Source organism: Lissotriton helveticus, chromosome 3_1 (genome assembly GCF_964261635.1).
Source record: "Lissotriton helveticus chromosome 3_1, aLisHel1.1, whole genome shotgun sequence".
In the NCBI taxonomy this organism is placed as follows: Eukaryota; Metazoa; Chordata; class Amphibia; order Caudata; family Salamandridae; genus Lissotriton; species Lissotriton helveticus.
The window spans coordinates 1,401,038,460-1,401,064,412 of NC_136061.1; the positions used below are offsets into that span (position 1 = coordinate 1,401,038,460).

The following is a 25,953-nucleotide window of genomic DNA, read 5'->3' on the forward strand; positions in this document are numbered from 1 at the left end:
CAGAACGCATTTTTTTTTTACTGCCTCATTAGTTAACCGCCCCACCTCCACTTTGTTGTCTAGTTGGCAGACTCAGCTGAGAGGCCAACAACTGAATGGGTGCATGCAATAGGTCTCGGAGCATTTGAGTTAGAGCTTTTAGATTTGTTTATGGCTTTTTTTCTTTGTAATTCTTTAGCATTGCCTACAGGAAACAAAAATGCTAAAGATAAAAAAAAAAACCATAAACAATTCTAAAAGCACAAACTCTAATGCTGCGAGACCTATTGCATTTCCAATGCCACCTCCAGCCACATTTAAAATTACATACTAATATACACATAAGACAGAAGTAATACAAAGGGGACATGTGACACCTTTTGTTACAAACAACACATTACTTAATTATTATTAACATATACACACACTCTTAACATCACCCTCACACAACAAAACTATCACACTCTTTCACACCCGCTCAGTAACGCTAAAACAACATCTCCCTCATACACCATCACACACCTTCAGCCTCACACACACTTACTCACCCTCACACTAACACACTCACACACTCTCTTACGCAAATAACTTCACTCATCCTCCACCCCTCACACCCCCTAACACTCTACGCGATTGCAGCCTGGAATCCCTGATAACTTTTCTTGTATCCGTGGCTGGCATTCAGTCATCCCAACGTAAACTGGTGCATTTGTCTTTTCTTAGCTGAAAATAATTTTCTATATTTCTATTGCATGATTGATTGAAATACTTTATCGGACAATCGTTCACATTCTAGATAGACAACTTGTACATCACACCCCTCGATGCATTTCGGGTTCGCGCCTTGTCCTTCCTCAAATGGTAAATACTTTTAGGGATGAAAAGGCGCCGGGTCCTGCTGCGTTGTTTTCATTTATATTTCAGACTCGTGCTGTCAATGTCTCAACTACGCTTAAACACACAGGACGAACAATGACAGTTTATTAAATGTATAATTCTGTTTTTATCAGCTCTGAAGTAGCCTCCCTACCGAGCGACTGCTATTTAATAACAATAAATACAACACATAAGCTCAAAATATTTTTTGTAAAATGTACCTATCGCATTTCATTCTTTTTCACATATAAGAAGATAATTGGGCTTTTCACGGGCAATCAGTAAGACGCTACCTCACCCTCACTGACACTCACTCACACTCAATCACTCTCACCCTCACTCACCAGCAACGCCTCACCCTCAACGCCTCACCCTCAAATCCTCACTCACCCTCACTCTCACTCATCCTCAATCACCCTCAACATCACACACTCACTCACCCTCACTCACCCTCAACACCTCACCCTCACTCACCCTCAACTCCTCACTCACCCTCATTCTCACTCATCCTCACTCAACCACCCTCAACTTCACTGACCCTCAACGCCTCACCCAACACCTCACCTTCACTCACCATCAACATCTCACCCTCACTCACCCACAAAACATCAGCCTCAACACCTCACCCTCAATCACTCACCCTCAACAATTCACCCACACTCACCCTCCCTCACCCTCAATTCCTCACCCACACCCTCAACACTTCACCCTAAACACCTCACTCATCCTCAACGCCTCCCCCTCCCCCTCACTCACCCTCACCCTCACTCACCCTCAACACCTCACCATCACTAACACTCAACACCTCACCCTCACTAACTCACACTCAATCACCCTCAACACCTCACCCTCAACACCTCACCCTCAACACCTCACCCTCAACACCTCACCTTCAAAACCTCAACCTCAACAACTCACCCTCAACACCTCACCCTCACTCACTCTCACTCACCCTCACTCACCCTCACTCACACTCACTCACACTCAGTCACCCTCACTCACCCTCACTCACCCTCACTCACCCTCACTCACCCTCAACTCCTCACTCACCCTCACTCATCCTCACTCACCCTCAACACCTCACCCTCACCATCACCCACCCTCAACCCCTCATCCTAACTCGCAATAACCCTCCCTCACCCTCACCCTCACTCACTCTCACTCTCACTCTCACTCACCCTCAACACCTCACTCACCCTCAACACCTCACTCACACTCAACTCCTCACTCACCCCCACCCTCTCACCCTCACACAGTGCAATAGGTCTCGTAGGATTTTTAGTTACAGCTTTTACAATTGTTTATTGCTTTTTTGATTTGTAATTCTTTAGCATTGGCAAAAAAAAATAAAAATGCAAAAGATTTACAACAAAAAACCCATAAACAATTCTAAATGCACTAACTCTAATGCTGCGAGACCTATTGCATTTCCAATGCTTGTTTGGTTGTGCATTTAACCAATGGGGTGATTTGTAGCTAGAGCTAGATAGCTTGCTGACTCTCAGGGCTGCTTTATGTGTGGTATAGAGCCAGCTTCAAGTGTGCGACTTGATCTTGCTTCATGTCAACCTTTGCTTCTGTTTGTATATAGTGTGCATTGCATGTGCTACTGTAAATATTTTTAAAACATATTCGTGACCATTCCAAGATTCATGCTGCATTTGATGCGGTCATCCTCAATTTTCACTTGTGGTGAAAATGATACGTTTAGAATGGCTGCTCAGCTTGTGAGCATTTCAGTTGCGATGGTGATGGTTTAGTTTGACCGTTTGGGTTCCGGTAATGGCTTAATAGCTGTGGTTGGGTGAGTTGTGTACTTGTGTTCGGTCTCTCTTGCTTCCAAAAACATTTTCCCAATTGTTAAGACTAAAACCATCTCTGACAAACGCCTTGTATTTTCACAGTCCTCTCATGTTTTCAAGGGGGGATTTGCGTTTAGCTCTGATCTTATCGAATCTAGATGTTTGGAGGCAGGTGGATGAACGAATCGATGACATTATGAAGAAAATGACGACATGCCTATGTATGTATGTGTTGAAACAGTAATAGCCCAATTCTGTCAACTGAATAACATCATGGAGGGTTTTGACTTTGAATGTGTGCATCCACAATTCAGCCAACCAGAATTTCCAGGCTTTTGTGAAAGAGATGGCTGACTTCAGCGTGTTCCATGGAAGTACACCGCTTTTACCTACGTTTGCATTGCAGTGTGTACAGTGCATGTGTTTTTAGTTGTACGAGGTGTCCAAGGGTATATTTCATGTTTTTATCTGGCTGCATCATATTGGACCACTTTGAGCAAGGGTATTGGATGTTTTAGCAGGGAGAGGTAAAGGCAGTTGGCAATGTCAAAGGACAATTTATGGAAGTATTAATTGGTGGTGCTCTAAGGCTTAATGGGGGGATATGTCAGAATGGACAATGGATGTGGTGTTGTGCGATGTGTTATGTCCTGGCGCCTCGTAGTGGTATAGTGTGCTAGTGACCAATGTATCTTGCCATCAAGGTACATTTTAGACTTTTGCAGCTATGTCTGAAGTTTTTTGAGGGATCTGGACATGCTTCTGTATATACCAAACGTTTTGTCCAGGGAAAACAGGAAAACCATGGCAGGTCAATCTAGTGCCATTTACTGGCATATCCATGCTTAGCTGCCTCTTCATTTACTTTTAAGTCTGCAAATTAATATTTACAGCAAGTGTGCTTCGCTAATGAACTGCCGGGCCGGAGGCTTTATGCCCCCTTTGTCCTCCTCTTTTGACGTACCTGGATTTAAGGAAGACTGAGGTATTTGTCTTACTTTAATGCTAGGGGACTTTCATTGGGTGCAGCAGGAGTTTCTTTGACGGAGGTCGAATGTGCAATCGTACAAGCTGTCTTGTCAGTGAAATTACTGAATGCATCTGAAAGCTCATTTGGATTCAGACTAAGCTGAAAAGTGGGCTAGCTGTAGTCATTGTATTGCTTAAAGGATTTTATGAAATGCCAATCAATTACTAATCTTAATTTACATCAGATTTAGAAATCCCGCAGTCAAATATGCAAATAAGCATCAATTGTTCAATTTCAGCCTCTTAGGCCTCAATATAAAGAGAAAGCGATCATTGTACCAAGTGCCACCATATTTATAACAAGCCAACATCAAGTTGCTTTTACACAAACTGACAGCGTTCCTGGAAACTGTGTATCGGCTCCATGGGCATCAGTCTGTAATTAGAAACCAAAAGTACGAAATAAGTAATCAATTGGAAATGTCATTGCCCCCTGCAGGTCCTGGACTGGATTGAAAACCACGGAGAAGCATTTCTGAGTAAACACACTGGAGTGGGGAAGTCGCTTCATCGAGCCCGGGCGCTCCAGAAAAGACACGATGACTTTGAAGAAGTTGCCCAGGTAGGACACCGGACACATATATATTTACCGCTCTTTGAAGGTCACTTCGGATAGAATTTGCATACTTATTTTTAAGCGCATGCATACCCACACACTTAATTGTCTAATGGTAACCGATGTTATCTTTAAACTGAACAGGTTCCTCTTCGGTATTATGCACGTGACTATCCCAAGTTTAAACTAAAAACATTGGCGTGCATCCTCATTCTGTATTTAAATGTCTTTTCGGGTTACATTTCTACTAATGCTGTCAGTATTTTATCTATGCTGATTTTATTTTTCAAAAGGGATTCTAAAAATGAGGAGAGGTGTAAAATAATCTGATGTGGCTAGTGTGTATTCCATCCCAGGTTCCATGTCTGTTCTGCCGGAGTTATTGGTGGCTTTTGATACTGTGGGCTTTATCTTTCTTTTCAAGATTATGGAATAAGTGGTTCACAGGTCAGCTTCAACTTTATACTCGGCCCTCATAGGGCAGGAAAAGAGAGGGGGTTAGATGACCTTGTTTCTTTCACCTTTTTCAATTGTTGTTTTGGCGTTCCATTTGTTTCTCATTCTCTGCTCCCCATTTAATATTCATGTAGAGACTGTTTTAAAGCTTCTCCTTGAATAAAATATATACTTGCATCCCTATGCTCTCACCACATAAAGGTAAAGGTATGTACATGCTTCAAAACAATCCCATCCATTTTTCATCAAGCCAGATGCGCTGACCGCCCCTGCAGCCTGGCTTCAAGCCAACAGTCTGAAACACGGTTGTAATAAAATCGAGATACTACTTCTTGGTCGCAATTTTTTTTTTTTTTACTCTGAATAATTTATTAATTTACCTTTTTGAAATATTAGTCTCCCATCAAATACATAGTGATAATTCTGACAGAAATGGTTAAGACTACTTTTCCTTTAAATTTATCAAGTAAGGGGCTGCTGTAAAATTTTAAAAAAATATGAATCCCTTGGCAAACATTTTTGAGTGTGCATGTTTTGATTAATCCATCAAATTATTTACATTAAAGACAATAAACATTGTGTTCGGAAATCCACACAGCCATCAGCAAGAGAGCCATTGCATGGCTACAGTGTAAAAAATATAATTTCACAATTGGCAATAAAAGTTGAAGACCTCAAGTATGCAATAGACGTTGTTCTTCCAAAACTTTGAAGAAAACAATTACTGAAATGTATTTCTTTGAGCAAATAAAAAAACAGTCTGTTCCACTACTAATGATTCTTAAGCAGTGTGATAAGTCAGAGGCGTGCCCAACAATGGCCTGCACAGGCAGTAACCAAGGTATCTTAGTGGCCCACTCTAGAGAATACATTTCCAAAAGGAAGAGAAAGGACTGCAGGTTACCATAGTGGAAGCTATCGAGGATGTGCACGTTTGCACCCGAGGTTCTGAGAAGAAATACAATACCATAAATACCATTATAAATGTATCACAGTCAAAAAAAAAATAGGCTAATGATGACCTTTGACAACTCCCTCCTAAAGTCATTCATGTCATTCATGTTTCGGGGCTAGCAGCAGGCTGGTAGTCAGCAGCATTGATTCCAATTTGTCAGCTGCTTCTTTAGACAAGCCCCCTCTCCTCTCAGTGAGATGCTGTAGTGGTGGACAAGAGCTTGTACCCGCAGCATCTCATGCATATCAAATATCTGGTCTTTATATTTGTGGCAACGTGCTGTCATCTGGTTTCATTGCATGCTCATAAAATCTTATAAGTCTAACGTGTAGAGCAGATGTAGATGTGTTACCAAGCTTTTATTATGTCACCATATCTGTGCCAAAGCGGCCGGTATGACTCGTGGGTGGGGGTTCGCGCAGGGGGAGGATGGGGGTGTTAAATAATATTGAAAAAAGAAACTTACCTTCCCGGGTCCTGCGACATCGTACCATTTTCCTGCTCTCCTACTGAACAGAAAGCAGCCAGCCTCCCTCCCCTAAGCCAATCACAGCGCTGCATTGGCAGCGTTGTGATTGGTGGGGACGACGCCCAGCCTGGTGCCTATGGGAGACCATTTTCTCCATGTAGGCTTCATGCAGACTACATGGAGAAAAGGGAGAATGTGCATGACTGGTTTGGTCGGCCCCAGAGGGCGGACCAAACAGTCAAGGCCCACAACATTGGGCAAGCCACTCCTCCCCAATCCGCCCACCCACCTGCCCCCAACCAGACATGCCCTTTTTTGTTTTCTCGCAGTGCGAGAAGCAGAAACATAAAAATGGTAGTTTTACCATTTTATGTTTCTATCTCGTACTGCGAGAAAGCAGTGGGGCGATGCTCCTCCAACCTAATGGAGGAGCAACCTCTGCTTCTTACCCAGGTACAGGCCAGACCTGCTGCATGCATTGTCCCCTACGCTTTCACACCCTTATCCTGACATGCAAGCTGCAAGTGATGCTGACACCAAGCTGTAGAAGAAGAGAATGAGGGGGATGCATATAGGTACAAAGCTGTTATACAGCTTTTTTCGAAATAGGGAAGGAAAAGCTGTACAAACCTACCACCTCCCTCTCTATTAGCACTGATTAAAGAAGACTGTGGAGCAAATTGGGACCCGCAGTCGGGGATACGGAGAATTTAATTTCAAACCTGCTGTGCCATTCAGAAATGTGATCATCGGAAAATGTGGGAATTGCAGAGGAACCCAACTATTGGAAATCCACAATTACACAAGTAAAGGGCGAGGAATTCAATAAAGGTGGTAATAGATCAGAATCTGCTCAGAAATATCAGGATTTCATGAAGTACTGAATTGTAACCAGAAGCTGTTCACAAAATAAAGAAAATGGACAAGTCTTCATAACTAAATGATTCAGTCCATCTCACAAGTGAGCATACCGGCCCGGATCATAGGTATGAGTATTAATATACCAATCAGGTAGCCAAACTTTCTTGACGTGTGCATCAAAACAGCAATAAGATTTCATGAATCCTTACATAAAACCCTGTTAAAAAAGCCTAATCTTCCTTTAGTGGACAAGAAACTTAAATGCAAGTAGCTTGTCACACTGATATGTCACATTTTGCAATGTGGAGCCATATTGGATTTGTTGCTCAAATATGTCTTTACTTTCAAAAATAAAGACAAGAGGTGTTTGCAAAATAGGAACAGTTGGTTTAATCAAACACTATGGCTGGGAGTGCAGCATACAGAAACTGGTCTGAGGACTGACTTGAAGTACAATAGTTTTGGACTGCTTTTTAGGTCGAGCCTAGAGCAGGGCATGCGCTGTGCTCTGGCGAGACTTTTGGTAAGGGCTTCAGAAAATGCTACCACTGTGGCCTAGAGCTTGTTTGCATGTGCGCGGGCACACGAGCAGAGGCGCCATATGACTTTCCTCTCTCTTCATGGGTCACAGGCCCTGGCTGTTCTCTCCTCCCACTGCATTCCATTCTCCTTATCTCCAAAGTTGAAAACAACCCAGCACGGACCTTCTCCATCCTGCTCTTTCCCTTCTCTACCCCTCCCTTTGTACAGAGAGGAGTGAAACTGCTCCTGTTTGAAAGCCTCACCACTGTTCATGCCATGGAAGTTTGTTAATAGGGCATGAACAGTGCATTTTATTTCTTGGAAACAAGTGTCCCTGTCTCCCTTTCTACTTCGGGCTGCTCGCTCCTCTGGCTCCCACTTCTAAGCTTCATGGTCAGATTCTGCCAGCAGCTTCGCTCTGCAGCTCTTCTCTCCTCCTTCTCCCTTCTCCATTTTTTAGAGGGGAGGGGAAGGTAGGCTGGGTCCATTGCAAGCTTCTCAACCAGCAGCTTTAGGTATGTCATAGAAGCGGCCACTTTACCCTTAGTACATAGTGCTTACCCCCTCTGCCACCCACTCTGTCCTAACACTTATCATCAGGTTCAAAGCACGCCGTGCTTACCCCCCTGCCCCCCGCTTTGCCCTAACACTGATCATCAGGTTCAAAGCTCGCCGTGCTTACCCCCTGCCCCCCGCTCTGTCTTAGCACTTATAATCAGGTTCAAAGCTTGCAGTGCTTACCCCCCTGCCCCCGCTCTGTCTTAACACTCACCATCAGGTTCAAAACTCGCTGTGCTTACCCCCAGCCCCTGCTCTGTCCTTAAACTGATCATACGGTTCAAAGCTCGCCGTGCTTACACCCTGCCCCCGTACTGTCCTAAAACTGATCATCCGGTTCAAAGCTCGCCGTGCTTACCCCCCTGCCACCCGCTCTGTCCTAACACTTATCTTCAGGTTCAAAGCTCGCTGTGCTTACCCCCTCTGCCCCTTGCTCTCTCCTAACACTTATGATCAGGTCCAAAGCTAGCCGTGCTTACCCCCCTGCCCCCTCTCTGTCCTTACACTTATCATCCGGTTCAAAGCTCGCCGTGCTTATCCCCTCTGCCCCCGCTCTGTCATAACACTTATCATCAGGTTCAAATCTCTCTGTGCTTGCCCCCTGCTATGTCCTAACACTTATCATCAGGTTCAAAGCTTGCCATGCTTTCCCCCTCTGCCCCCGGCTCTGTCCTAACACTTATATTCAGGTTCAAAGCTCGCTGTGCTTATCCCCTGCCCCCGGAATGTCCTAACACTTATCATCAGGTTCAAAGCTCGCTGTGATTATCCCCCTGCCCCCCGCTCTGTCCTAACACTTATCATCAGGTTCAAAGCGTGCCGTGCTTGCCCCCGCTCTGTCCTAACACTTATCATCAGGTTCAAAGCTCGCCGTGCTTACCCCCTGCCCTAACACTTATCATCAGATTCAAAGCTCGCCATGCTTGCCCCTATGCCCCCCGCTCTGCCCTAACACTTATCATCGGGTTCAAACCTCACCGTGCTTGCCCCCCGCTCTGTCCTAACACTTATCATCGGGTTCAAAGCTTGCCGTGCTTATCACCCTGCCCCCGCTCTGTTCTAACACCTATCATCAGGTTCAAAGGTCGCTGTCCTTATCCCACTGTCCCCGCTCTGTCCTAACACATCATCAGGTTCAACGCTGGCCGTGCTTACCCCCCTGCCCCACGCACTGTCCTAACACTTTTCAGGTTCACAGCTCGCCGTTATGCAACACAATATCCTTGGTGCAACAACATCAACTGTTGCATGGCTAAACACTTATAAGGTCCCAACGCGAGACCTATTGGCAATGCCAATGCTTGTTATACATTTCTTGAAGCATCATAAAACAATTCATAGATGGGAGTGGAATGTGGATCTGGTTATGAAGCCATAAATTTCTCCCACCTGATGACAAATGCAGGTGGGTCTCAACCTTGCATGGACACAATGAGGGCCAGTAGGTAACATGTCAAGATGTCCGGGATAGGGAGCACATGATCACTATGTGTGTAGTGTGTGCTATGTCCTGATTGACTGAGTGTTCTTAACTTCATGTGGCATCTAACTTTAGGGTGTTTTGGAAACGTGCGCCCCTCTGGCCATGTCCTTTTTATGGGGTCCAATCTCCCAGAACTATTGTGGTGTTGCCTATCTGTGGGACTAATCTGGGTTTTTCCTGTTTGAGTGTTTGTCCTGATGGTTACGTGTCAGCCCTCCTGTGATCTGTCAATCATTAGCTTCAGGCCTAGGGCACAGGGACTGCCTGACCACATATTTCTGACTCTGGGTTGATGGAGAGGTCATATTGGGGAATTTTGACAACAGTGATTCGATCTAATTTTTGTACATACACGTATCATTGCATACATCTACATAAATATTAACAAATTGTATTCTCTTGTCTGGTTATTTCTATAATGATGTCCACTTCCTTGCAAAGCGTAAATGCTTTAGATTGATAGATAAGCAGCTGCTCCATAAGTACCTTTTGTACAGTATTTTGTAGTCCCGGAACTCATTGAAATGCTTCGCTTTTCATCGGGTTCCTATGCACCCTATAGTGCATGATTCAAAGGGTGTTGGTTTCCGTTAGACCGATAGGGAAATGGGAAACGTTGGGGGCAGTTAATGTTGCTTGAGGGTAGACTAGAGGTGCTCAGTGAGGTTAATAGTACAGGTGTGTAGTTGGGGAATAATGTAAGGATAGACACAGCAGCACATGCAATCATGTCTCCTCTTTGTGTGCCTGCTGCTGTATAAGGATGCTGTTGGTAATGTTTGTGCAATTCATACGGAAAGCTTTTAGGTTGAGATATCCCCGGTTGTGAGGAGCTTGTGGGATGTTATCCAGTAGTTTTGTGTATGCATTGTGATTGTTGGCATAACGGATAATAATTGCTGTGACAAAGCCTGTAGGATTTTGATCTGTAGGTCAAAGTGCACTTTATCCAAGATCTAGATTTTAGGAGGTTCAGTCTTCCAAGTTTTTTGTTGCCTTTCTGAATTGTAGGTGGTGGCACATTGCCCTGCACCCATATGCATGTGCCTCTGGCTTCGATCTGGGTTACTCCTAAAAGGTAAAAAAGTTCATAATTGGATTGTTGAAACAATATTTTGTTTTGTTTGGTGAGTTATGAGGGACAGGTAGTTGAAACTATGCGTTTGCAATCAGGAAGGGTCCGACATGAAAAATATATATATACATTTCCCATAAGAAGTTGTGACTTACTGAAATTAGTTCAAGAATGCATAGGGAGAAAGCCGCACTAAAAGACAGAAAAGTTCTGTGAATTAGACCTGAATTGTAAACCCTGATCCATGGCGCGCCTCTCAGGACTTCATTTACAGACATAAGCTAGAGTAAGTTACGTTTGTTTTTTCTTGTTAGCTCACCACTGTCACTGCCTAATGCCAAAGCTGCTGGATCCCTAAGCTTTGTACTTTCAATCTCATACCTTTTCCCTTCTTCCACCAGACACTTCTTGTCCCTTTCCCTCTCAATTGTAGATTTTTTTTCATTCCTTCTCTCTCGTGATCCTGGTCAAAGTCTGAGGATAACAAATAAGTCACGACTTTCAAAAATGAGTGCCACTGCCTCACCTGCGTTAATTGAGCACAGCACATACCTGCTCACTGAACCCTCCACATGCACAATTGAGAAACAGGCGTGACACTGCGTGGAGAGGCTTAGTTTCAACTCAATCCATGACGAGATGATAATTGCACTATTATTCGTTAGTCAAGTATTTTCGGAAGCAGATTTGAAACATTCTCATCAGTATTTATTTCTGAGGTGCTCGAACTTTAAACCATGAGTACTATGCTTACCAAAAATAATTGAGCAAAAACGTCTTACTGGTCTAAACAAACAAGTAGCATGAAACACGTGTGCACATATTCTGTTTTCCAAATTCACTTTAGTTAGCTGTGCGACATGGCTTTGTTAAAACTGGATGAAAACAGACTAACTCATTCAAGGGCTGGCCGATTTCTTTTTTTCATGATGAGGGATTTTAAGGACCCGATCGACAGAAATGTGAATGCTTTGGCGCCAAGGTTAAACAGCCGCCAGAGATCTTCTTGCGTAGCTAGTTGATGAACTACTTGACGGTCGAGTTTGATGAAGTCCGACAGTCAAGTGGGCTGCATAATGATATTCTCAGTCTTGGAAGTTTGAGGTGGGACCTCAGGGAGCGGTGATGTACCATATTTGTTGACATCTGGGCTTGAGACCTGCTCTATATTTTCTTGAAGGATGCACATGCTTGTGTACTTGGTGCACGGCCTTTTCCTTCCTCCATCTAAATGATGTATTTCCCAGTCCTTCTCCTCCCTTAAATCTGACCTTGACATCGAATGCAGAGATTATTCATGTTTTTGGTTGTCGGGCCTTTTTCATCGCGTCGAGACTTATATTGTCTATTAATAACTTCTTCTGAAATAATTAACCTTAGTCCATGCACAACCAGAAAATAACGTAGGTATTGTTTATACATATGTGACTCTGCTGTGTTAAGAATACAACCTGTCTGTTCCTCTGGAAGAAGTCATGGTACAATTTCCAGACGTTAATTGGCAATATTTCATGACAATTTAGGACTTGTCTCTTAGAACTCCTTTCAATTATTAATTTAGAGTTGCCTTATCCCTCTTCCTTCCCCGGGGTGTGCCTCATTCCAACTTTATAATTTCGTCTGTTATGAGGTTAAGACTATCAGCTTTTAGTATTATGTGTTAAAAAGATTGTAGAGCACATGCTGTGTTTAGAAAGCAATTACATATTTTATGCAGCCCTGCCAAGTACCACGCATCAGGTGTTAGACTAACGCATTTCAGTGAAGTGGTCCGAATCACCGCACTGAAATGCTGCGTAATCTGCTGAGGCTTCACTTCATTTGTGAAGCCAGAGCCCTGTTGGGTACACTGTCAGACAGCCAGGTTGCAGCGTTCGGTACGTGCTGCTTGCGGCAAGCTTGGGAGCAGCTAGCTCAGCTCACGACTGGGATGGCTTAGTCAGGCTGAGAGTCTACAATGTAAAAAGATTCACCCCTGGCCCAATGCATTGAGATTCACTGTGACGTCACATCACATGATGGACTGAATCCATTTTTGTAAATGGCCAATGGCTACTGCCGAGAGAGAGACTGCAAGGAGAGAACAGACTCGCTCTCTTCACCCATTGGCGGGCGGGCCCGGTGCGAGTGGGCTGCGTGGCAGACTCACGTTTATCATTGTGAGAAGCGTGACCGGCCGTAGCAACTCACACGACACGTTTGTTGACTGACTCAGTCAGAGTGTGCCGTAATGCGACAGACACTCAGGTCTGTTGACCCTCAGCAAGCCGGTCCCAGTCCGGATCACCGCCTAGTGGGGGTGCCTCACAGGCAGCCTGCTACAGTGCAGTCTGACAGCATTGAGCTGCAGCCAGGCCCATGCAGGGGTAGTCATTGTGGCGGGCAGGGCTGGCCCGATGTCAGACTGGCACTGTAGCTGTGCTTGCTAACGTGGTGATTAATCATGTTCCTACTGAAAAGAGTTCAGAGTTTGGTCTAGTGCAAGTTTTGACTCAACAATAGCACAGAAGGTTAACATGCCTGCTGCAAAGGACGTGTATTCTGCATATGATAGAACAGTATTTTATGCGAGTAGCTCGGGTGGGGGGTAGAGGGTCATGCTTTTGTCACAGATATCCTTTTGTTACTTGGAAGTCATAAATGTAATCCTAATCTATACAGTGACCTGAAAACTGTTACCAAAGACATCAGCTGCATGTAAAGTGCTTAGTATGACTCGACCGCGGTTGCTGTGGGAGTCGTCATGGCTGAGCTGGCCCGTACTGTGGTGGCGCTTGGTCTGTCATTCACACTAGTGCTTAAGTATTTATCTCCTAATTTGTTTTTACTTAGTCTGAGCCGCTACATCATTCTGACCCTGTAAGTTACAGCTCTGCTCACAATTCTGTACTAATTGTGCTCAGCAGTCTAGAATTTTGGCTGTTCGGTAGTTGCTCTTTTACTTCAATAAATGGGTTACATCTTACCAGCAATTTGGCTTTCATTTATCACTACATGGCTCTCCTGTAAAGTTAGGGCTCTTCCATTTCAGGTACTTACAGCAGTTTTAAGATCATTTTAGAGTTTCTTGTTGCTCAAATGGGTTTAATTTCTGCTATTTACAGGCTTCTCTAATCTTCATTGCTTAATTTTGCTTGCGAGAAAGTGTCACTCATAGTCGTTGAACGTCACTCATAAGTAACGCTGAAATTATGAAAATGTCACACATAACCAATCTGAAACCGAGTCAGCTATGTTTATGTATGTGTATAAACATACAGCCTTACGGTTTGCAGTTTGTTTGGTACAAGGATTACATCCAAACTGCAAAAGTGACAGGATTTCCAATGCACTTGTGTCAACCTTACTTATATTCATTATTTATGATCAGGGCCACCGAACTGTGCAATTCTACAGCTGAAGCTTTGTTCCCATAATTATGGATTTGCTGCATTTTCTTCATAATCCAACATCCGCTGCGTAATCTGCTGAATTTAACAAAAAACATTTTGTTTTAAGATCAAACATTTCAAAAGTTACTAAAAACGTTGCACGGTGGAAGGCCCTTCACAATGGTTTACTGCCCATCTTTTCTTTGCTTATTTCTTTGTTTGACTGTTAAACTGGTACTAATAAGGTGAAATCTTTGCCCAGATAGTATTACCACGTGTAAAAATTCCAAAATAGTTAAACAACACTATCAAAAAATGAGTGGCATTATGCCGCGTCATTTTCCTTTTCTTAGTGTATAGTTTAGCCAACCCTGTGCATATTTTGGTGCTCGCCTGGCGCAAAATTTCAGTGTCCCTGATTATGATGTAAGCAAACTTCTAGGTTTATTTCATTAACCTAGATGGAACACATTCTAACCCAGGAGAGCATTCATTCTGGTGAGATCTCAAGTTTAGTGTCGGGCTGGCCTTTTGGGCAGCCTGGAACTGCCAGATGGGCTCTTAGGGTAAGATTGAGAGCTTTTTTTTGGTTCAGTCGCGATACCGGTCATTAACAACAAATAAAGAGGTGGCCCACACTGGCCCGGTCTATACTGCAATGACAGATTGCCCAAAAGGCCAGTGCCACACTACTCAATATGTCAGGTGTTAACAAAATCTTTGCTTGGTACAGAAGACTATGACTCACACATGTCTCTGACAATTGACTGCCAGTATATATCTTTCTTCAGGAGATGTGTCTAAGTGCAGTTGTGCACCCAGTTCTTGGTTGTAAGTGGATTCTGTTGTGGTTTTAATGTGTGCTTTTATTTATTGGAATGTACCTTCTTGTTATTTATGTTTTCTGATCTCCACCTATACTCATTCCTTGCCCATCAAGCCACAATAATCTCTGGTCAGTTATGTTATGTTATGTTATATATGGGTCTTGTATAGCGCAACAGCTACTCCAAAGGAGTGTCCCGGCGCTTTTATGCTCCTGACCCAGAAAAGGAAGCTAAAAAACATAACAACAGACAGGAAGCACAGAGGAAGGAGACAGAAGAAATCTAGTTCGAGAATAACCAGGTCTTAAGATCCTTTCTAAAGGCCAACAGATTGGACGTGGACCGCAACGACAAGGGAAGGGAGTTCCACAACTGAGGGGCCAGGTATCTAAAAGATCGCCCTCCCAGGCGTGCCCTCTTTATACGCGGGATCGCGGCCAGGGCCAAAGACTCCGATCTTAAAGATCGCGTCGGCCGGTAAAAAGCCAACCTTTTCTGTAGGTATTTAGCACCCGTGGCATGCAGTGCCTTGTGAGCTAATGTCAGAGCCTTAAACTTTATCCTCTTCCGTATGGGAAGCCAATGGAGGGATTGCAGCAGGTTTGAGGCACTGGCGCGACGATGCAATCCAAAAATTGCTCGTGCTGCCGCGTTCTGGGTCACCTGCAGGCGCTGTAAAAGGTATTCTGGGAGGCCCAAGTACAGAATGTTGGCGTAATCCAATCTGGATCCGATGAGGGCCTGTACAATTATTCTCCGGTGTTCCTGGGACAAAAGAGGAAAAAACTTTCGAAGCATCCGAAGGATGCCGAAACAGGTTCCAGTAAGGGTAGCCACCTGGGAATTAAGCGTTAGCCCATTATCAATTTTAATTCCCAGGTTCTTAGCCCAGATGGACGCCTGAGCCGGAGGGAACATGTCAACAGGCCACCAATCATGCCAGTTCGGTTCCAGAGGACATCCAAAGAAAAGTATCTCAGATTTATCCGAGTTACACTTGAGGCTGTTCAGATGGAACCAGTTAAAAACAGCCCCAAGGCACTCACGGATACTTTCCCCATCGAATTCTTCGCTCTTACGGCAGGTGAAAAGAAGCTGGGTGTCGTCAGCATATGAGACGATCTGGGCCCCGAAGGACTCCACCAAAGTCGCCAGAGGGGTCATGAGGATGTTAAATAGAGTTGGGCTCAGCACTGAGCCCTGGGGAACTCCGACTCCCAATGGCGGCATTTCGGCAGATCCAGGAGGGACCCAGACCGTTTGCCGGCGGTTGGCTAAGAAGGAACAAAACCAGTTCAGCACCGTCCCCCCAATACCGATGTCATGAAGTCTTATGAGGAGATCCTCATGGGGGACGGTGTCGAAAGCCGCCGACAAGTCTAACATGACTAACATCACCCTGCCTCCGTCATCCAGCACCTCCTTTATAATCTCTGACACTTCCAGAAGCGCCGTCTCAGTGCTTAGGTTGGATCGAAAGCCCGATTGAGACGCATGAAGAAGCTCATAAGATTCCAGGAAGTTGGAAAGCACGCTATGAACGTGCTTCTCCAGGATTTTAGTCAGTGCTGGAAGGAGCGAAATAGGCCGATAGTTGGATGGAACCTCTGGGGCAAGATTGGGCTTTTTAAGAAGGGGAATCACCATAGCCTGTTTCCAGGAAGGTGGCAGAAATCCCTGACTCAAAGAAAGATTCAGAATAGGATTGGCTAATGGATTAACAACATCAGCCATTCTGGCTAAAAATTTTGCCGGGCAAGGATCACAAGGTGAGCCGGATTTCAGGTTCCTCATCAGAGCTAGAGATGAAGCCATTGTGAGGGGCGGAAAGTCCAGAAGGGCCGGGCCAGAGATAGGCTGGTGTGCTATCTCATTAGACAGAGTCAAATGTTCCCCTGCCAGTCTCGGAGAGAAGGACTCCTGAATCTGTCTAATTTTAGTTGTAAAAAAATTAGCAATGGTATTCGCCCAGCTCTCATCTGGAGCCTCCTGGTCCGAGATCGAGCGGGAAGTAGTGAATTCGCGTACGATCTGAAAGATTTCCTTGCAGGAGTTGGCTGCTTCCTCAATTTTCCTAGCAAAGTAACACTTCTTAGCCTGTAAGATTAAAGCATGATATGATTTCATCATGGCCTCATCATGGATTTCATCAGTCAGGTTTTGTTTGCCCTTATTGTTTGTACGTATTTTGCTACGGTTCCAGAGGTAATTAGATTTTAATTAGAGGAAGTAAATGATGGCACAGCAGTATGAATGGTGATGTACGCGGTGTGTGGCTGAAAAGGTAGCCCCTTTGCGCCACATAATCGGTGGCCTGCAGTTCCTCTGCTTATCCATCTGATGGCAGCATAGAGCTGACTAGCATATAGGTGAGTGATTGAGAATGTTCATGGGTTAGAACAGCTGCCGTTGGGCCAGATTGGCTGTTGTAGTGATTGGCTGTTGTAGTGATTGGCTGTTGTAGTGATGAAGTGAGGTATTAATGGGGCGCTTAGGTAAGCTACTAATGTGACAGTCTTCTTTGGAGGACCAATTCTTTCTCTTTCATGGTAGGCATGTAAGTCTGAGAACTAGTCACACACACAGATTTCCAGCGCCTACCAAATACTTTCACACTGATGGAGATGGGTTGGGGTCCTGGAGTCTCCTGTCAGGGAAACCGCTATCAATGGTGCAGCAGGCGCACTGGCACAAAAGCACAGGGCTGGGAAGAACCACCAGCACCTCGATTAGCGATTACGTCCTGAAGTGGGGGCTAGGGCCATTTTTCATGCCATGTTTAAGGCCCCGAGCACGCTTATTTCCACTGCCCCGTGTGGATTTGACTGTTGAATGAGAAATAAAGTAACAAACACATAGAGAAAAAACATATTTTAATGAATGTGAATGTATGAGGATGTCGAAGGAAAATAGACATTAAGTAAAGTGCTGGATAGTTATCCCAAAAGTGCTTCAGCTATAGAGTTCCTTTACATAATAACAAATTGCTACACGTTCACACTTCCATGTACACGGATTCCCAAGTCCCATGATACAATGTGCAGATGTGGAACTATCAATAGTGCAGCGGATGCAGTGGCACCCCAATTAGTGACCTTATGTAACTACCAGATCTGAGGTGGGGGTTAAGGGCTTCACTTTCTTTTCTTGCGTTATGGACCCCACTTGCTTCTACACCACTGAGCATGTGAGTCAGTGACGGTAACTGGCTGTTGAGTGATTGAGGTCACAGTATGTCCCAAACTCCCAGTCAGCTTAATCCAAATAACATTTTAGAACGGCTGATGCTGGCTGTAAAGGAGCGGGTAGAAATAACGTTTTTTTTCTCTTTCCTGTACGACTCCTTTACGGAATGAAGTCTATTAAACATTCCAGTGTCGCCGTGAACGCGCAGAAAACTTTGCGAGCACAACAACGCAGCCATGTAGTAATCAGCCACAGAAAAAATATTGAACCCTTGGACACAGCCTATCTACCACAGCAAAGCACCGGCCCTGGTGTAAAGGAAAACAAGCACTTAACGAGGCGAACCATCGAAGCCTAGCAGCATTAGTTCTAAGTGGCAGATACCGGGAGATGGGGCGCGTCCATTGCTGTTCATTAGCTTCACAGAATTAAACGCTGCTATTGTTAATACATTTTCCAGGAATTCAAGTTGTTAGGTGCTTGGAATCGTTGAGCGCACTGAAGAAAGAGACCGGTAGGTGGCAGTATCAGAACATGTAAAGATCCATCGAGCTAAACAGGGTATTAGGAATTCTCTAACTTAAGTGCCTCGTTTGATTATGGAAATGAGTTATGGTATCTCACTTCGGAGCTTTACTGCAGAAGTGAATAATAAGCTTTGTCTCAATTTTCTAGTTTTGGACTTTACTTTTGCTTCTAGACTACATGCCATAGAATGCAGTGATGTGGTAAGTGACATCCCTATGTCTTTATGAGATGGAGGCGTGTGGTAACCCGTAGTTCATCCTGTGTGCAGCTACAACTAGTCCTCAGGGCCGGCGTAGCGGTGGTGGCGACCAGTGCAACAATCTTTGTTGGCCCCCACCACCCCAAAAAGTGCCTTCTCTACGAATTCCCTAAGGTAACACGTTCCACCAGTGCGCCTCGTCTCTCCATAACCCCTCTCTCACATGCATTTCATTTGTTTTATAGCGTTACTGATACAATTTTAGGGTGTCAGAGCACTTTACATCACACAAATAGTGAATCATACGTGTGGGATTCAGTCTGTACGAAATGATACCCAAGACAACGAGGATTACTAGGTGTAGGAGTCCGATGCCACTCATACCAGTAGGCGATATATTTTAAGAGTGTTTGGTCTGGAGAACCACAAACTCAGTGGTTGCTTTACTTATAATAATGTATTCCTACCCCAAATGTAACCCTTTTTAGTAACATGAGGATGATGAAAGACCGAGGGAAAAAAATGACACTCCAATATATACCATGCAGTTTGCATGCAGCTTTTTAATGACAGTTCATAGCTCACTGTGCTATATCAGGGTTGTAATTTATGAACATCGAGTAACAAAAGGATCTCTGTGACAAAAGCAGTAACCTACTGCGAGATCGAAATAAAATACAGTTCAATGATTTGCCTTGTACAAGTTCTTTACAGCAGGCATATTAACCCTCTGCGCTACTTTGTCATGAGTGAAAACAGCCACTAGACAAAGGATCTCTTTCCAGCAGGACCATTAATCACCATCATTATCTTGACATTTTTATTGTTTCCTGAAAACTGCTCGACACACAAGGAACTCTGCAGTAGGTGCTTTTTAAACCCATGTTATTTCTAAACATGACACCCCCGAGGTCTGCGTCGGGTGCGGCTGCCCCGGTCGCACCGTGGTAGACCCAGCCCTTCTAGTCCCTAACTGATTTGTACTGTTACCACCCCTCCCCCAAGTTACCGATCCTAGGGACATCGGTAACTCGGGGATCAGACGGCCTAGGTACTGGCAGTGGCTTAGCTAGCCCTTTGGCGGTCCCTGTATAAGCCGCCCGTGGCGGGTGCATTGAAAAACGGTGGGGGGGGGAGGGTGCTGGTGAGCCTCCTCCCGTTGCCGACCCGCAACGGCCCCATTGCAAGGTGGGGTGGAGGGTCTGTGCTGGCGATTCGCGCATCAAGACGGTAACAGCTGGGGAGGCCGCCGCCCCCAAAACTCGTGTTCCCGGGGCGGACCGCTGCCCCCCCCCCCCTGCCCTCTGACAACACTGGGTATTTAGTGTTAGATTTTAAGAAATTAGAATTACAAGGGCATCTATAACTCCGATACCAAATGCATTGGCTATTCCATCTACCCGCCCTGATATTTAAGCTTGAGATTCCACTTACTTTTTATCAGGTAGATTCTCCGTGTGTAAGGCCCAGGATTTGTGATTGTGATGGGGTGGGCCGCCGTTACTGGTCCCATTCTGAATTATGAGGCCTTCTTAATGATGGGGAAATGATTGATCAGACCCATGTGACAATAAGGTGTAGATAGATACCAATACAATTTATTTAACTGAAGGAATTACTTCAGTGTGTGAGTGGCTGTACCGACCACAACGATTCCTTCTCCAGAACCATCACACAAGGAGAGAACTGTGAATAGAAGCAGCGGTGCTTGCTTGACATGTCAGTGGCTCTACTCCAGCCCTAGCAGGCTTTCGAAGACACAAATTTGATTAACTCACTCAACCCATATATATATAGAGCTGAATTACCCAGCCCTGCTGCGCAGGAATCCAGGGACACTTGTGCGGGCCCTTCTGTAATATGCATCGCATCTCCGTGGGGAGTTTCCTCATTTTCGTGGGCCACTTGCAAGTGACAGAATGTGTTTTCTCCTAGGCCAAAGCTTTAACCAATGTGAGCGCGGGGCACACCGGCTGCCCGAGGCCCAATGACTGGGCATCACATATGAAGTGGGGCACAATCGGGAGCCAAACCTGGAATGCCCCCACATGTGGGCACCGTAACACTTGCACCTTCCTGTAGGTGGATCCCTGCTCCTTCTCTTAAGTGCTACCGCTCCGCCTGCATTGAAAGACAGATTCGCAGCTATAAACTGTAGTGTGCTTCCAATTCTGCACTTTTCAGTGCAAGCACTTGGTACAGAGAGTTATTTTGATGGAATATGGTGCACTGCCACCAGGTGCGGCCCTTAGAGGCTGCTTCCGAAGCAGACAAAGAGATTGCATCACAGTAGATAATGTTGCCCTTGGTCTGTAGGTCCTGAGTTTCCTAGAAGCTACCAAATATCTGCCTGTGGCCTATCTTTACTCACGGTCTTGATGTCTGTTTTTTAATACTAGGCCTAGGTTAATGAGGTGGTGGAATTTTAAGTGTCCAATGACAAGCTAAGTATCAATGCTCCAAATCACGACATGGATGAGTCAAAATTTCCTCTAGCTCAATCCAAACAAAACAGAAATCATGCTATTCACGGAGGCAGTCAATAGCTGGTCCCCAAGTTGGTGGCCGGAAGAAATAGGTACGGCTCCAACCCCCAAACCGACTGTAAAAAATCTAGGGGTGCTTGTTGATAACAAGCTAAATATGGAGGAGCATATTGCACTCACGAAACGATCCTGTTTCCATTCCCTTAGTCTTTTACGTAAAGTCTTTCAAAAGACTCTCCTACACACTTTGGTACTAAGCTGGCTGGACTTCAGTAACGCTATGCTGATTTCGGCTAAAGATTCTGCCTTACAAACCTCACAGGTGGTTCAGAATTCAGCAGCACGCTTAGTTACCAACTCCCCGTATCGCACTCCCTCCCTCCCCCTTCATAAACTGCACTGGCTCCCTGTCCGTAAACGTATCCAATTCAAAATCTGCTGCTTAGTCTTCAAAGGTCTCCATCAGATGGGCCCAACATATTTATCAAACAAGCTGACTATATACACTCCCTCGCGCAAGCTCCGTTCAGAAGGCAACGGTCTCCTAGTTATCCCCCGCTTTAAGAAAACCAAATGGGGAGGTAAAGCCTTCTCCTACCTTGCGCCTAAAATGTGGAACCAGCTACCTGAGACACTTCGTCTAACCCACAATTACTTCAGTTTCAGGAAGAAGCTGAAGACATTCCTGTTTAAAGGGATAAGACCTCAACTCTATAGTCCTTAGCGCGGAGACACCCCATGTGGGGCGATTCATGCGCTCTATAAATCATAAAAATAAAAAAATAAAAAATGCTTTCAAAAGCAGCCCAGATTGCTCTGGTCTTAAGTCTACTCGGGGAGACTCTTCCGCTTTGAGGATGGTTTCTAGCAGGAATGTGCTTAAATAAATAGCCAGTCAAAAATATTATCAAATGTTTGCGAGATTTTATATTGATCTTCCTTAGATGGTCAAAACAGCGTTGGAGCATATCAGGTGCAGAATTATGATGCCAATAAGATAACACAGTTGGCTAATGCACCCATTGAACAGATCTGCGTATATCTTGAGGGAAGATGTTTAATCCTGTCAATGCCTAGCCTGAAACTTACAACCTTGAATGCCAGTGGGTCGACTCCGCTTTTCATCCTTTTGAGATTGGCGTAACAAGACCTCTTGAGTTGGAAGACCGTGGTCTGTTTGAGAAGTGCAATGCTTTGCTACAATGCTGCATCCACCTTATCTTTATGTACTGTTTTTTTGTCCAATACTAATCCCAACATAAGCGCTTTAACAGTGGAAAACAAATTTTCCGCCGTGTTTTTCGCACGATTACCCAACAGCAGCAGGGAGCATTGCTCCCTCCCAGCAGTGCTGCGAACCATTTCAACCACCCTGCAGCATTCGAAGTGTGTTATTAAGCTGCCTCTGTGCCTAGTACTTACTCAGAATGCTTTTAGATGGAGCATACCTGGAGTGCTTAATGGATAGTGAAGGCAGGAGAGTTTGCATGTAACTGTGAGAATTGCTGTGCTAAGAATCTATTTAAAAATTCAAGAGGAAGTAGCTTGAGATTTTAAAGTAATAAACATATTTTCGTTTCAGCAGAACCAGGAGTACAGGGTTATATTAATTTCAGTAGCTAACCAGCACTAGAAAAGTGTGTGACCGAAGGAGCCATGCTTTTAAACAAAAGCATAATCTCCAACCAAAGACACATATCCACAAAAAGAGGGAATGAGAAGCTATGATAAGGTGGAACCCTCAGCCTCCCCACTATTAGTAGTAACTTCTCTACGGAGGATTAACCTTTATTCAACCACTTGAACGCTATGGGGATTTTTCCCCTGTGCTGTAAATCCAGGAACACCATTATTCATGATGAGCTGGGCTCGTCATCAGTGTAGCAGGAGGCTACTGCATGACGAGCCCAGCTCGTCATGAGCGTGGAAGGGGTTAAATCCTGTTGGATTGAGGTCAGCTCTTTGGCTCTCCGTATATCTCTAGAGAATGTTAGTTTTGCACCCAGGTGAATTAGTGTGATCTTGGCACCTCCTATGTATTTTTGTGGGGGCCTCACCCACAAGTACCACCTGTGCCATGCCTCATCATCGGATCAACACCCACTTCACCTAGTGTGAGTGGATGTGCTCAACACACTTCGTTAGCTGAGCACTTAAACTAAGAACGTGGGATTATTAGTGAATTAAAATTGCCTGCTGGATCCAATTCTTGCTTCTACTCTAGAGGTCCTTCGGCAAGGTTAAAAAATGTGGGACGTCTCAAGGGTTTCCAATTGGACCCCTTCCCTTTTGCGAATATGTTACCACTCCCATTTGTGAGTCAGTATTTTTTCCAACGGTTTGCAGTTAGAATTACGATTGCAAGTCATTGGTAAATATGAACCAAATCATCGTTGGAAACGACCTAGGTGGATGTTTGGTAAATGTTAGCTCTTAATATATATGATAATTAAGATGTTAACAAAAGGGGGGAGCGAGTTACAGAAAAGGAAGCTCTCAAAAGTATGAGTTTTTCTTAGTATAAAGCACTCAACATTGAGGAAAGTTGCATGAGAACTTGTAAGAGTCGGAGGCAATGGAACGTTGCCTCACGAAAGTGTAGGAGGCTTCTTTTACTGATCTGTGCTGTTGCAGAATAGAATGGAAACAATCATATGCAAGTCATTCAAAGCCATTATAAAAGAAATAGCCAGCCCACACTGCTAGGCAATGATCCCTTTGCATGAAACAAGAAGCTGTTCCCTATGAGCTTTGGCCTCATTAGGCCTCCTCAGTGAGAAGGGCTCCCCTTTAAGCTGAACAAAAAAGGGCAGAGGCTGTCACATGCTGTCTTCCACTCAGGGCTGGCTAAATGGACATTACTATGATATGAGGCAAGTGCTTGAGCACATTTTTCTACATGGGCAATTACGTTTTTACCCACGAAGCAGCATGCCATCATTTTGAGCTTATCTGTGCCTTTATAGTAGAGCACAGTCCATTTGCCAATCACTCCATCTCTGCAACAAATTCGACTGACTTGAACTGCCATACAACACTCTCTGAGCAAGAAACCAGGCCCACCCTGATATTTGTTCCACAGTGAGCTTTATCAGTGAAGTGCTTCCTGGAAGCAGGCCTTTTGCAAATGAGGGTCGTCCACTTCACATTGCACCAGTGTGACATGCAGTTGGCCCATGCATTTTACAGAAGGGGTTGCACAATCATCTGCATTTCCTTCAGTTTTACAGTGGTATCCATTGAGCCTGAAACGTGGTTGCAACTGGCTGTGGAGTTATTAAACCCAGATCCTTGGACCAGGAGTGTCTGATTGGCAGTCTAGTTGGGATTTTCAGGGTCACACATCAGTTGGCTCACTTAAAAGTAGGGAAAGCTGCCACATCATTCAAATAATTGAAGGCCCACAATGAGTCAAATGTTTTTTGGCTTGGTTCATCACTTGCATTCTTTATATTACCCAATGGCATTAATATGTTTAATAGGAAGTAGAGATAGTGTCCAATTTAAAACCCCTTGTCTGGTATGTATGCTCCGTACAAACTCTTGAATGTAGGATCTATATTAATCTCCACAACAGAAATTTTATATTTTCTATCCATAATATTGTAATCAACTTTACCAGTCAACATTACAAGTCTTACAGTGGTTTATTATTAACACGTAGGGCAGTTTCATCATATGTGGGATAAAGTATCCTCTGCCATACACTGTAAGTATACTTGCAATATCCTTACCCAGTATGGCCGGGGGGTTACTTTATTCCTTATAATACATGATCACACTATCACATTTCTCACAAACAACTTAAATCCTGGGTGCTCTTTTATATGAAAGTGAGAGTATGTTTGCAAACATGTAGAATAAAAATAGACTCTAGTCCAAAATGAAATACTTGCTTAGATATTTGTTGCAAAAAGATAATGGAATCAGTTTAATACGAGTAAAAAAAAAAAAAAAAAAAAAAAAATATATATATACATATATATATATATATATATATATATATATTTTAGAGGCGCAGCAGCTCAAAATGTGTAGTCACGTAGAAAGATTCTAACTTTTCTATAATTACTTAAGGAATGCAAAAATAAACATTTTGTCATCAAGATCTCCTTTCTGCTTGCTAGAAAAACAGAGCAGAAAAGCCATGTATCTGATAAAAACATCTAGCCGCAGATTCCTTACCGCAAAATTTCCCAGGCATCCAGTTGGATCTGGAAGACTTTTGCTCGAGCGATACCCTTGCATGCCAGTAGGTGGTGTGGGTCGTCTCTGCATGACGTAGTCCGCATCGTCCGCACCGAAAGTGACGTCCACATCACTTTGGCACACAGATGTCAGTTCTTTTCTTTACATGCTAGCTAGCGTAGATCCGTGAAGAGAGCTAATCTCTTTCACTTTTTGACAGCTGTTTTACAATGTTTTGTCGATGAATTTTTCCCACAATGTTGAAGAAGACTTCTGGATTCAAACCGTGCGGCACCTGCGATTGCGCAACTTTGATGACGGATCCACACTTAATTTGTCTCTGGTGCCTGGAGTTTGACCACAACTTGAAATCGTGCCAGATCAACGCCTACCAAAGCCACCTGTGGATCCTAGGTCGATTGCTCAGCCTTAATTTGAAGGGCTAGGAATTGAGGAAGATTCGGAGGAATTGCTGGATCCCTTACGAAACCAGTCTGAGCACGAAATGTACTGGAAGGAGCAAATTGGGTGAGGCAATTGGACTGGA

The 25,953-nt window shown here is 44.3% G+C and overlaps 1 protein-coding gene across 6 annotated transcripts in view; it reads left to right on the plus strand.

The window, feature by feature from the left end:
- Positions 1–25,953, plus strand: part of KALRN (kalirin RhoGEF kinase) — a 1,598,314-nt gene that overhangs the window by 819,774 nt on the left and 752,587 nt on the right. For all 6 annotated transcript variants that reach the window (XM_078682047.1, XM_078682045.1, XM_078682043.1 and 3 more), the window contains exon 10: positions 4,126–4,248. In XM_078682047.1, the coding sequence (XP_078538173.1) occupies positions 4,126–4,248 (123 nt within the window). The remainder of the gene's footprint in view (positions 1–4,125; positions 4,249–25,953) is intronic.